This window comes from Anastrepha obliqua, chromosome 1 (genome assembly GCF_027943255.1).
Source record: "Anastrepha obliqua isolate idAnaObli1 chromosome 1, idAnaObli1_1.0, whole genome shotgun sequence".
Classification (NCBI taxonomy): Eukaryota; Metazoa; Arthropoda; class Insecta; order Diptera; family Tephritidae; genus Anastrepha; species Anastrepha obliqua.
The window spans coordinates 2657603-2671128 of record NC_072892.1 but is presented as its reverse complement, the minus strand read 5'-3'; the positions used below and the strand labels follow the sequence as shown (position 1 = coordinate 2671128).

Sequence of the window (13526 nt, the reverse complement as noted above, 5' to 3'; positions counted from 1 at the left end):
TTGGTGAGGCCATCGTTTACGTACGACGGCATCGTTTTATTTTTGTTGTGTGTGGAGCAGTTGAATTTGAAATTTGTATCACGTATTACGCTTGAACGTGGAATTGAATAAGTCGCACGAAAATGGGTTGCGGCCATACTCACAAAAGTGAAAAAAGCCAAAAGTTCAACGCAGTCTGATGAATGTGTAGGAAACCATATAGGATGGGAAAAACAAAAACCGGACGGCAAACAAAAAACTTTGGGTAAAAGCTGAAATAAAATTTGTTATCTTCCGAAAATTAAAACCAATAAATGTGCCAATAAGTTTTCTAACAGCAATTTTCTGACTAAAAAAACTATTAACGGTACTCATTCAGCATTTCAGATGCAAAGTTGCTGCCTTAGCTAATTTATGCTAAAATAAATTTTTATATTTGATGTTTTTTATTCAATTTTTTTTTCCATTTTTTTTTTAATAAAAAAATTTTTGTTTTATTACTACATTTTTTTTGTTTATTTTATATTTCTTTGTTTTTGTTCTATTTATTAATTTTTTTGTTTTGCTAGAGAATATCACACGTTAATGCTATAAGGGTATTATCGCCGGTATCGTCCGGCCGTCATCTCATGCAAGGGTTACCAACCGTACTTGATAAATACTTCAGTACGTTTTGAGGTCACCACTTACATACATTCCCAATACACAAAATTTTATAAATAAGAACAAGATTTCGCAAAATTTGCCACCTTAACTGAAGATTTATAACTTTTGCAAATGGTGTTGTACGTCAATCATATTTGACACTTGTGAACTAGACACTTGCAGTATAAAAACAGACAAGCAATGGAGTGCGTGCAGGTCAAAATAAAGATTTCTATTAAACAAAGTATTTTTTTTATTTAATAAAATATTTATTCAAATCAAAAATGGATTGTATAATATATAAACAAGTGGGTTACTAAAAATATAAAAAAGTGGAAGAAAGTTATTAAAAAAAAAAATAATGCTGATTAATTTTGCACCGCCTTGTACTTGATTAGATATTAAAGCAAAATGCTTTAAATTATTGGATTAATAAGGGCTACTTTACACTAATAACACTGTGCAACACATTTAGATTTTTCCATTGAAACTGAAAAGCGACCATAGAATAGTGAAAACACATTACGAGAAGATAATTTTTGTAAAGTCCCAATTTTTGCCGAAAAATTTGTATACTACCTGAAAAAGTGTTATAAAGAAATTTCCGATAAAATATAAGTGTCAGTGTTTGATAGCAGAATTTCACGAGTCTAATTTTTGTATGAAATACTTCCTTTCCATAGCTTCCATTTTTTCGGGTTCATTTAAGCATTTTTTCAAGAAAAGTGCAAAAAAATTCTTTTTAAATAGGACTTTTGAGGGCAAACATGTTCATGAAAATATTTCTCAGCAAACTTTTATCGGGATTACCGAAGACGCAAAAGTCGAAAATAGAAGTTTTTACTCCTATTGGACATCTTCTTTTCGTACCACTAACCTGAACATTAGGATCCTCTCAGATTCATAGTAAAATTGATCAAAAAAGATTATGAATGTGTTACTATTTTTTACGGAAGCAAAATACATCAAATATCGCAAAATACATCAAATATCGCTTAACATTTTCAATTTTCTTCGACATGAGACTGCTGTGAACTGTGAGATGCATAAAATACCTGTCTCCCCTTGAGGAGGAAAGGAGAGATAAATTGAAAATTATTAAAAACTTTTTCTTATGTTTTTGTTTTGCCTCTTTTTTATAACAATTTGCTAGTGCTAAGTAACATCGAATGTTTGAAAATATATTACAACTTTTACCAGCCACTCTTCTGCGCTCCATTACCAGTCACCTCATTCAAGCCAACTTCAATTACTTTCCGCTTTACCAACACCTGATTGTTGTGTAGTGGTGCAAACTTCGTACTTGATTTTGTTTTTGTAATTAATTTAACTTTTTTATTACTGTTTTCCTTTCTGCTGCAATACATCCCTGCTGAAGTAGTTGCGAGTAGTCTCCTATCTTTTTTAACGCCAGCAGCGGGTATTTTTAACATCGCAGATGTCAATTGCCAGCATCTGCAACATACCATTTCAGGAGCTAGTCAGTCTAATACCAGATAATGAATTAGTTTATAAAAGCCTAGCATAAGAATATAAAATACTAGATTAGTCCTATTTGTGCCGAAAATCACTACTTTCGGACTAGTTGTAAAAGTAACTAAAAACTTGATGAATGAACGTAAAAGTAACGCCTAATGAGTAAACGAAATTTATTTATTTTTTTTTTTCGTTGCAATTCATGAGATCGTCTGCCCATCCAGGAGTGGACTAAGAGAAGACACTCAGTGGCCCTAAGGCCCTGCAATTGATGTCCATACCCTAAGTTGCTTAAACCACTTAGATCTTTTTAAGAAGGTAACTAATCCCTCCAGTGACACATTTTGCAAATTTTCCAGGTATTCAAAGAAATTATCGCCAAGATATTTGGTACGGCTACCGACTCAATAAAAAATAAATGAGGTTACCGTGTCGCACAGTGGTGTGACAACGGACTTGTCAAGTCTAAGTGAGTTGGTCGTACAGTAACTTAGTGGTCAGAGACCACCTTCTATTGGTGTCCGCGATTACGCTTAAATGAATCGCAATGTACAGTTCGTTTAGAGGAATGCCTTAATTAGGCATTTTGCAACTGGTACAGTTCTAGTAGAATTCTATCGAACTAGTGTGACTTCTTCCGCCAAATACCAGTTCACGAACAAGAATATCTACTGAGTAGTTTTGCTTTTTACTGTAGAGATATTTTGGCTTGCTCACATGTCTGAGAGCACATGCGTACGAATATCGATAGGTGTGATATTAAAAGTGACAAAAAGTTGATAAGAAATATTTCAATTACTATAATTTGTTTCCATCACGCAGTTTTGTCGGCAAAAACAGTTCTAGCAGTAAAAGGTAAAAATAGCATCAATGCATATTGGGCAATCAATCAGTTTGGAGATTTGAGTATATCGTAAAATGCGAAAAATTCTCTAATTGCTGTTTTAGGTTCCGCAACTTTTATTATCTACTTATATATATACATAATTGGCGCATCATATGCTGCACTAATGTTTCCGGTGAAGGAGGTTCTTTAAAGGCTCTATGGAGTTTATCTTTTGCAGGCCGGAAGCGCGAATACGTGGTTCACATCTTCTATACCGTTTTCGACGCAGTAATCGCAAAAAGGATTGTCGTCGTGGTTGAACTGTGGAAATATGCTACGAAGCCATGTTCACTCAAGAACTGGGTCAGGTAAAATTCCACTTCTCCATATGGCCTCGTTAGCCAGTGCTTTATTTGGGAATACGGGGTAAAAAAATTAAACGCGGCGAGGACCGAATTCGAGCCCAGAAGTCTATTGCACCTTCTTCTTCTTCTTCTTAATTGGCGCGATAACCGCTTATGCGATTTTGGCCGAGTTTAACAAAGCGCGCCAGTCGTTTCTTTCTCGTGCTAACCGGCGCCAATTGGACACACCAAGTGAAGCCAAGTCCTTCTCCACCTGATCTTTCCAACGCAGAGGAGGCCTTCCTCTTCCTCTGCTACCACCAGCTGGTACCGCATCGAATACTTTCAAAGCCGGAGCGTTTGTATCCATTCGGACGACATGACCCAGCCAACGTAGCCGCTGGATCTTTATTCGCTGCGCTATGTCTATGTCGTCGTAAAGCTCATACAGCTCATCGTTCCATCGTCTGCGATATTCGCCGTTGCCAACGTGCAAAGGTCCAAAAATCTTACGCAGAATCTTTCTCTCGAACACTCCAAGCGTCGCTTCATCGGATGTTGACATCGTCCAAGCTTCTGCGCCATACGTCAGGACGGGCATGATGAGAGTCTTGTAGAGTGTTAGTTTTGTTCGTCGTGAGAGGACTTTACTGCTCAATTGCCTACTTAGTCCAAAGTAGCACTTGTTGGCAAGAGAGATTCTACGTTGGATTTCAAGGCTGACATTGTTATCGCTTTGCCTCTTTATCCAGTTTGGAGAAGGCAGAACTAACAGCGCGGTTGTTAAGGCCGATGATATCGATATCATCGGCATACGCCAACAATTGTACGCTCTTATAAAATATTGTGCCTGAGCGATTAAGTTCTGCGGCTCGTACGATGCTCTCCAACATCAGGTTAAAGAAGTCACACGACAGCGAGTCACCCTGTCTGAAACCTCGTTTGGTATCAAACGGCTCGGAGAGGTCCTTCCCAATTCTGACGGCGCTACTGGTGTTGAGCAACGTCATCTTACATAGCCGTATTAGTTTTGCGGGGATACCAAATTCAGACATCGCGGCATACAGGTAACTCCTTTCCGTACTGTCGAATGCAGCTTTGAAGTCGACGAAAAGGTGGTGTGTGTCGATTCTCCTTTCATGGGTCTTTTCCAAGATTTGGCGTATTGAGAATATTTGGTCGATGGTAGACTTTCCAGGTCTGAAGCCACACTGATAAGGTCCAATCAGTTGGTTGACGGTGGGCTTCAGCCTTTCACACAATACGCTCGCTAGAACCTTATAGGCGATATTTAGAAGACTAATCCCGCGGTAATTGGCACAAATTGCAGGGTCGCCCTTCTTATGGATTGGGCAGAGCACACTTAAATTCCAATCGACAGGCATGCTTTCATCCGACCATATTTTGCATAGGAGCTGATGCATGCACCTTACCAGCTCCTCGCCGCCATGTTTGAATAGCTCAGCCGGCAGTCCGTCGGCGCCCGCGGCTTTGTTGTTCTTTAGCCGTGATATTGCTATTCTCACCTCGTCATGGTCGGGTAACGGAACTACAATTCCGTCGTCATCGATTGGGGTATCGGGATCTTCACATTCTCTACGACATGCGCAGCTGTCACTGTTTAACAGGTTCGAGAAGTGTTCCCTCCATAATTTAAGATTGCTCTGTACGTCAGTCACCAGATCGCCGTCTTTGTTCTTACAGGAAAACGCCCCGGTCTTAAAACCTTCTGTAAGCCGCCGAACTTTCTGGTAGAATTTTCGGGCGTTGTTCCTGTTGGCCAGCATCTCAAGCTCCTCGCACTCACGTATTTCGGCCTCTCGTTTCTTCTGTCGGATAATACGTCTCTCTTCCTTTTTCAGCTCTCTGTAGCGATCCCACATGGCTCGCGTTGCGCCCGATCGCAGCGTAGCTCTATAGGCGGCATCCTTTCTTTCTGCGACAGCATGACATTCCTCGTCGTACCAATTGTTCTTTCGGGCTCGCCGGAATCCGATTTCTTCTTCGGCGGCGGTACGTAGGGAACGAGAAATGTTGCTCCATTGCTCGTGCATGCCGGTTTGTTGGGAAGTGCTCTCTGAGAGCAGGAGTGAGAGTCGAGTGGCGAATCTTCTGGCTGTCTGTTGTGATTGCAGTTTTTCGATGTCGAACATTCTTTGCGTAGGTAGATGTACGTTTTTTGCTGCACAGAGGCGGGTGCGCAGCTTGGCTGCAAGAAGGTAATGATCCGAGTCGATGTTGGGTCCTCGGATCGTGCGTACATCTAATACACTAGAAGTGTGTCTTCCATCTATCACAACATGATCGATCTGGTTTCGCGTTTTTCGATCTGGGGACAGCCAGGTAGCTTGGTGGATTTTTTTATGCTGGAATCTGGTGCTGCAGACTACCATGTTTCGAGCCCCGGCGAAGTCGATCAGCCTCTGTCCGTTACCGGATGTTTCGTTGTGCAGGCTGAATTTTCCGACTGTGGGACCAAAAATTCCTTCCTTGCCCACCCTGGCGTTGAAGTCGCCAATCACGATTTTTATGTCGTGGCGGGGGCAGTGCTCATACGAACGCTCCAAGCGCTCATAGAAGGAATCTTTGGTCGCATCGTCGTTCTCTTCCGTCGGGGCGTGGGCGCAAATTAGCGATATGTTAAAAAAACGTGCTTTGATGCGGATTATTGCGAGACGCTCGTCCACCGGAGTGAACGACAGTACTTGGCGACGAAGTCTCTCTCCCACAACAAATCCGACACCGAATTTGCGCTCCTTTACATGGCAGCTGTAGTAGACGTCGCAAGGTCCTATGGTTTTCTTGCCTTGCCCCGTCCATCGCATCTCTTGGATGGCAGTGATGCCAGCCTTTGCTCTTACGAGGACATCAACCAGCCGGGCAGAGGCACCTTCCCCATTAAGGGACCGGACATTCCAGGTGCATGCCCTCAAATCGTATTCCTTATTTCGTTTGCAGGGGTCGTCATCAGTGTTGGAAGTTCTCATCCGAGGCTTTGTTGCTGTTTTCATTGGGGGGGATTTTTAAGTGGCGGGTCCCAAACCCAGCGCACAACCAGCTATGCTGGGATGCTTCGCCTTCTCACGTTAGCTCACTCCCAAACGGGTGTTCGAAAGCTAACCAGAGGATACGTGGGCTAATCCCGGACGTTGTGAGCTGCTTGAACCATATGTAGAAGAATCGTCCTGGCCACTCCCAAGTGAATGGCGATCAGTAACTTTCCCCACTTGCGTGGACTTCTACACAGGGAACCATCCTCCACCTTACCCTGTTGTATTTAGAACTCGCATATTATGCGCTGTGTGGTATATTTATCCAAAATAGGCTCTTACTTTTTATACTGAAGAAGCCATCGCAATAGAGGAAGTGGCTGTACTCGGGGGTCAAAATTTTACAATTCGACGGTGGTCTTAAAACTCGGTCTCTGCCCACTCACTACGTGGGAAACTTCACGCAAAGATCTTGTACTGCATTCATATAATATTCAACAAGTGTAAGGTTGCAGGTTGAGACGCATTCTTACCGCAAAATCATTGATAGCGATAAGGATCAGTTCTGAGGATCAGTTCGTTAACCGGTTCTAAACGATTTTGAAGGAATCAGCTGATTTGCTTGCGTAGCCGGGGTTATGACATCGGTTTGTTTACGAAAAAACTAAGATTGCATTGCTGATATGCGAAAAAGTCAAGGCAACCACCGAGCGCGACCAGCGAGCAGAATTCTGCTACCGTATCCCCGACCACATGACGTCTGAAGTTACTTCCACAATTGCGCATCGAATGGCCAAATCTTGTAATCTATCGTCTTTGCGATTGTGCCATTCAATTCTCAAGTAGAGAGCACTCTTAGGTGTGAATAGGGAAAGAGAGTTGCCTTCCCCACACAGCACAAGAGAGCCAGGTAGACGTAAGTGCAAAGAGAATATTCAGTTTCTTACCGAAATTTTCAAGACTTGGCCAAATTCCTGTGGTACAAAATATGGTTGAATCATAGACGGAACTATTCTACACATAGAAACCTTAGGGGAAGAGAATTTAGGTTAGTTTTGGTTTCTGTGACAATCAGCTTAGAGTATCCAACTGACTTAGATCATGTAGGTCCGTTGTGGTACCAGTGTGTAACACGGGAGTCTCAGTATTTATTTAACATGGAACCATTGAGACGCTCTTATGAAGCGTAGGATAGGTTTCATCCCAACACCGGATAGTTCCCTAAGAGATTCAAAAGAGTATTTTCCTAACAGCCTTGCTCCACTTCTAACTAAGACTGAACAATTACAGAGGAAATGTGTTACTGTTTATTCTTCTTCCTCGTATCTACAACCTCTGCAGTATTCATGAGAAAATACTCCTAGCCTAGAAGAGTGCCTACCTAACAGCTAATGGCCGGTGACACAAGCCACACTTTCGAGATGTTCTGTCTTGAGAGGTTGAGGAAATCTACAGACCTTTTCTTATCTAGAAGAATGAACTCAATCAACATCAAATCCCCTCATCATGCCACATGGCATGGGCACGGAACCGCTTTGGGAGATGGAGGGCTGTATACTGGACCATACAAATATAATAGCGAGGAGTTGGGAAAGAAAAACCACACATTTCCTTGCGAAATCTTTTCGGGCGTGAATTTAAGTGTGTCTCATTCACATGGACTGTATTCTTGCTGCAATTGAACTTGGCCAATTTGGTATTGCCCATCTTTGAGAGGTGCTGTCATACGGTTGCTTCGGGCTCCAAACCCACAGCAAGTATGAAATATCAAATATTAGAAAAAGAGTTGTTTTTAATGGGGATCGTCCCGTGGCTGGTAATGGTAAGCCTCTGAGTGTATTTCTGTTGCGAAAAAGCTCTTCCATCTGCCGTTTGGAGGCACCATAAAATGTAGATCCATACACTTGTTGGACAACAACAAGGCGCACACGACAAATTTAAAGAGGAGCTCGGCAAAGCACCCAACTTGGGAAGTAAAAACTGCGAAGGTAGCAATGAAACTTTCAAAGAACATGAATGGCGACCATACGACGGTTGACTCTATTGGCAATATATCAGTTGCTCTTGTTGTTGTTGTTCCTTCTAGCTGAAGCAGCCCCAATGACGCCAACGACCACAGCAACAACACTATGCGCCCAAAGCAATAAATAATTTTTGTTGCAAATAATAAAATATGTACTTATCTGCTTTCACATGTTCTCGCCTGTTTTGTCTGCCTCGCCTTCTATCAGCACAACCTAACCGCTCCTTTTCCTTTGCTCGGTGTCCTTGCCAGTCGCCAGACCTTGCGGTGGGCGGCGTGAAAGTTTCAAGGTCTTAGCCGCATCAGACTCATACTGATGACATACATATGTACATGCATATATACCCACACACATATGCGAAAGGGTTGATCCTTGACACTTTTTTACTTTCGTTGGCCTCCTTCTCCGACTGTTTCATCTCTTCCAAACGCTGTGTGCCATCTGAGTTGCCGCATAAATGAAACGTAAACTTTCATAGTTATTTTGAAATGTATGATGTCGCGCTGCCTTGAGGAGCCTAATGATAACTTTTCATAGCATACATGTAGGCGTTGCACATAATTTACACCGTTTATAAGTTGTGATAAAGGGTTCTGCAAAACTTATATAGCGCTAACGAGCACAATAACAGCTTTGTAAGACGAGAGTGCAAAAAAAAAAAAAATCCAAACCAATTAACAACAAATATCGGGCGTTGAAATGTATCAATTACGTACGCAATTACCTGTAACGAATCCATGCAAATTAGCTTTTGTTTTCAAAGCAGTTTTTCTTAAACTCTTGCGCGAATACATATGCACATACGCATGCACACATCTGCATAAGGGGGCATACATACGTTCATTTTGACATATTTGTACATATTTACATTTAAATTCCTTACTAATTTTTTCGTCTTCTTTTATGCTTCTGTTTCATTTCAGTCGCGTTACCTTGCCATTGACTGTGGAAGAGGTTAGTATGCAACAAAAACGAACAATTACAGGAAAAAACAGTAGCAGAAAAACATAGTTGATAACATCACTGGATCGCACACTCTCCCACTCGCGCTTGCCAACAGCGCACCCACACATCTGCATATGTGCAATTCAGTGCAGCCTGTGGCGCAAGCGATGAGCAATTCTAGCAGCTGGTCTGCCAGACCAAACACCCAGCGCCTAACGCCCGCTGTTTTATTTATTTATGCATTTTAATTTTCTTTGCTATTCTTACATTTTCTCTCTTTATTTGCCTTCTGGCTATATTTGCCTTGCTGTCACTGCCATTGCGCTGCATAATTATTCTTATACTCGGTAAATAATTAAAAAAACAACAAAAACAAATTAAAAAGCAAAGTAGTAAAGGGTCTTTCAAGTTGGAGTTTCGTTTTTAGTATTTAATTTTGACAGCTGTCACAGCTCGATGACGTCACTTTTGAAACAAAGAAAAAAAACCAAACAAGTAGAAAAAGGAAGAAGCGGGGTTTTGAATTAGAGGATGACGACCAACAGTGGCTAATTACGTTCGTATTAAAAAACAACAAAAACAAATTAAAAAGCAAAGTAGTAAAGGGTCTTTCAAGTTGGAGTTTCGTTTTTAGTATTTAATTTTGACAGCTGTCACAGCTCGATGACGTCACTTTTGAAACAAAGAAAAAAAACCAAACAAGTAGAAAAAGGAAGAAGCGGGGTTTTGAATTAGAGGATGACGACCAACAGTGGCTAATTACGTTCGTATTAACCGCTGCAAGCTATTGATGAATTTCTCTTGGGCCCCTTTCTAGCCAGCTCATCAGCCCAGCAGTTTCCCTGGAGTTCGCTTTGACCGGGAACCTAAGTCAACTTACCATCGAAGTGTTTGGATGGAATCAAGAGAGAAGTCAGGTATTCCCTGACTTATTTCGAACGCACAAACAATGAGCCCAAGGCCCTAATTGTCGTTTGGCTGTCAGAGTAGATAGTTATGTATGTCAGAACTAAGCAACCAATCCACTGTTTCCTTAATTGGCTATCTCCGCTTGAAATGCATTACAGTGTGGTAAGGAAACGGAAATTTGAGCTTCTCGCAGAATACTTTCACACCAACTCTTTCGTTCAACTTCGAGCCATCCGTAAACATATTTGCCATACCCTGTCTCCAAATCTTGCACTCCGCCCACTCCTCCCTTGTGGGGGAATATGAATGGATCGTCCAACGTAGCCCGAAATTAAACAGTTAATCGAAAAATTCTGTGATCATAAGCAATAATCGCCTAAGTCGTTAACTTTACTTCCGAGATAAATAGCTTTTTATATTCAGAAGCGTTTCTGAGAAATGTAGAAAGAAGCTTTAAAAAACTGTAAATACATAATTATTGATCATTTCAAGCACAATGCTCAGTTAAACAATTATAATGAAACTTGCCTTTGTTTAGGAGATATTTAATAAAAAGAAATAAAAGTGTTTATTGCAAACATAACATATGATATAAGAATGACTATGTTGACTAAGGCTTTTATTGTAAAAGAATTGGTTGCTGTTTGTGTGGCACATATTGAGTTAAGGAACTATTGCATATATAAATTTATCAAGATAAAGAGTTAGTCCATTTCACTAATACGAGTTTATTTAAAAAAAGGAATTTTACAAATTCATTATTTTAAACTAAATGACATTTTCCGAAAACTTATTTTTGTAATATTTATATGTAATATTTATTTATTTGAAAGTATAAGTATAATATGTATATCAGTCGAAGTTATTCGGTTTCTGATTCACCTTCTACTAAATCTGGATGTACATCAGTTGAGTTATCTGTTAACAAACTTTTATAAAAAGGATGAAAGCATGGATTTACAAATGGTAGTAAATCAAGGAGATCCTTTTTCTTTTTTGAGCTGATCTTAATGTCTTGTGTTAGCATTGATATGTCGCTTATTGCTATTGAATTTACACCACGTTGTAACAAGTTCAATGTTTTAAAAGGAGCATATTCGTCTAAAGTGGTTTTATAAAGAATTTTTGCAAAATTCCTCTTTGTAAATCTTAGCCATCTAATATCTTTCCAAACGAATTTTCCCCCATCTAGATTATTGGTTCTCCACATTAGCTTTGTTTTTAAGAAAAGCTGGAAATCAAAAAAAATCTTGTAAGTTCATTTCAATTACGTTGAACGGATTTCTGCAACGTACACTTCTTATAAAATTGTACCAGTCACGTGGATGATGTATTTGTGTCTATCACAGCGTGATCCCCATCGCATTCCATGTGCGTGTGCCAAGGTTCTAAAAATTTGTGATCATTAATTTCTAAAGTGGGGTTAATTTCAAGAGCCAATGTGAACATTGCACACACGAATTAATTCTTATTTTGTCCCATACAGGAATCACTGTAAAAGATTGCATGATTAACTTGTGGAAGATTGTTTATATGTTTGAATAAGCATGATGCGATTTGATTGCCGCCACGGGCAGAAAGTGCCTCATGCCACATAAAGCAATGTGGGGTGCCAGTTGTACGGTTAAATTATAGGTCCAAAGCTGCCTTTTGTAGAAACTTATTGAGTTTCTTAAGTATGGTGTAGGCAAGCACTGCTCCAAATCAAAAGTATACACTTTAACTTTGGGATCATCGGAAGAGCAAGTTTTGTCATTTCTTTTTGACTCATATGCAAAATCTGCTTTACTCTGATGGGCTAAGAGTTCCTTTTCTAAATCACGTAGTAGAATATCATCGGATTCCTGTTTAGCAATAGCAATTTTAGCTTTAAATTTTTCGCACGTAGTACAGGCTGTAAAACATTTTTTTATTAAATAATTATAAGAAGCGTAAAAGGCTTCTTACACTATATGTTTTGTCATATGTATATGTATGTCTATTTAGAAAAATGCAGATACAAAATAGAAACGATTCTATTTTCGCTTGACACATAACTACATTAACCTATTCCTTAATTTGTTGGCAACATTTTTTGGAGTTATTTATTTATTGTAAGAAAAAAGCAAATAAATTGAACTACTTAAAGCATTGGAAGTCATACGACAATACGTGAGTGTAGAAAGAATGACAAGTCATATGTAGAAACCATATCGTGTAAAAAGGCCTTAAAGATGTAACTTACTTTTAAAAATACCACTGTATGAGGAAACACTAACTACGTTGGCTTTGTATTTATCGCAAAACAAAGTATACATTTGGGCCAGGGATAATACTGCATGTAAGTATTGGCAACTTGTATCTCTCCTGGTATAGTGACTTTCGTATTTTGGAAAGCTGTTTATGTAGTCCTTTACAAGTTGAACTTTATCATCCGTAAGTATATTTTTTCCTCCACCTGATCCACGCTTATCAACAAGGTCACTGTTAGGATAGTGTAATTTCTTCTTCAAAACAGTTTTGACGAAACTGGCACTCTCATCAAAACACTGTAGGAAGCATTTTTGGTATACCTGCACTCTTTGGCCTTCAAACTCAACATAATAAGCAGCCTGAAATTTTTGCTCACGTGGCCTTTCAGGGTGTTTTTGCATATATTGAGTTTTTTTGTCGGTGATTTCAATTAAGGAACCAATGAACAAAATTCTCTGATTGTACGTACCCAACGACTAATATTTATTAAAAATGCTTTTCCATTATTAGTAGAAGTTGAGTCCTCATAGTCGGAATCTAGGACTGAGTCATCACTGTCAAAACGGAGATTTTCCTGTAAATTTGATTTATCTGCCTCATTCTCACTGCATAGTGGAGTATTAGAAACATTTGTTAATAAATCAGCCCCACTGCCCTCTAAAAACGAAATACTTCGTTTTCCATTTCATTAATTTTAAATATTTTTATTAATTGCTTTATTATATTTTTTTAGTTCAGAAAATATTCAATTTTACCGAAACTTTTTTTTCTGACCTCTTATAACCTCTGCATTAATCATAGGAAATTGCTTAACTCAAATGATTTTAAAATGGCGCTTTAGGCATACCAATCTAACTGCACTTTGCAAAAAGAATAAGAGCATATGTCATTCGCATTTGTCGCGTATGAAGATATAGCTCTCTTAAAAACTCACAACAAAAATGCATTAACAACTTTTGAAGAGATAGTGCATGCTTATATATATTTTCAACTTGTAATAAACACTCACCTTCACTTTGGCTCTTATGTCAGCTCTCTTGTGTATGACAAACTTAAAAAAAATTTAGGTGCAAAAACAACTTAAGTTATTATAGGCCATTTAAATATAACATTATTGTAATTGACCATCTTCTTAAGTATACTTAGACTCATATAG

General features: G+C 39.4%; 1 protein-coding gene across 3 annotated transcripts in view; it reads left to right on the top strand.

Moving 5' to 3' along the window:
- The window catches only part of LOC129250040 (phosphatidylinositol transfer protein alpha isoform), an 85229-nt gene that overhangs the window by 46440 nt on the left and 25263 nt on the right, over positions 1 to 13526 (top strand). For 2 of the 3 annotated variants that reach the window (XM_054889696.1, XM_054889690.1), the window contains exon 1: positions 9188 to 9238. In XM_054889696.1, the coding sequence (XP_054745671.1) occupies positions 9188 to 9238 (51 nt within the window). Of the gene's footprint in view, positions 1 to 9187; positions 9239 to 13526 lie in introns of those variants that run through there. The other variant, XM_054889692.1, reaches the window with a different exon arrangement.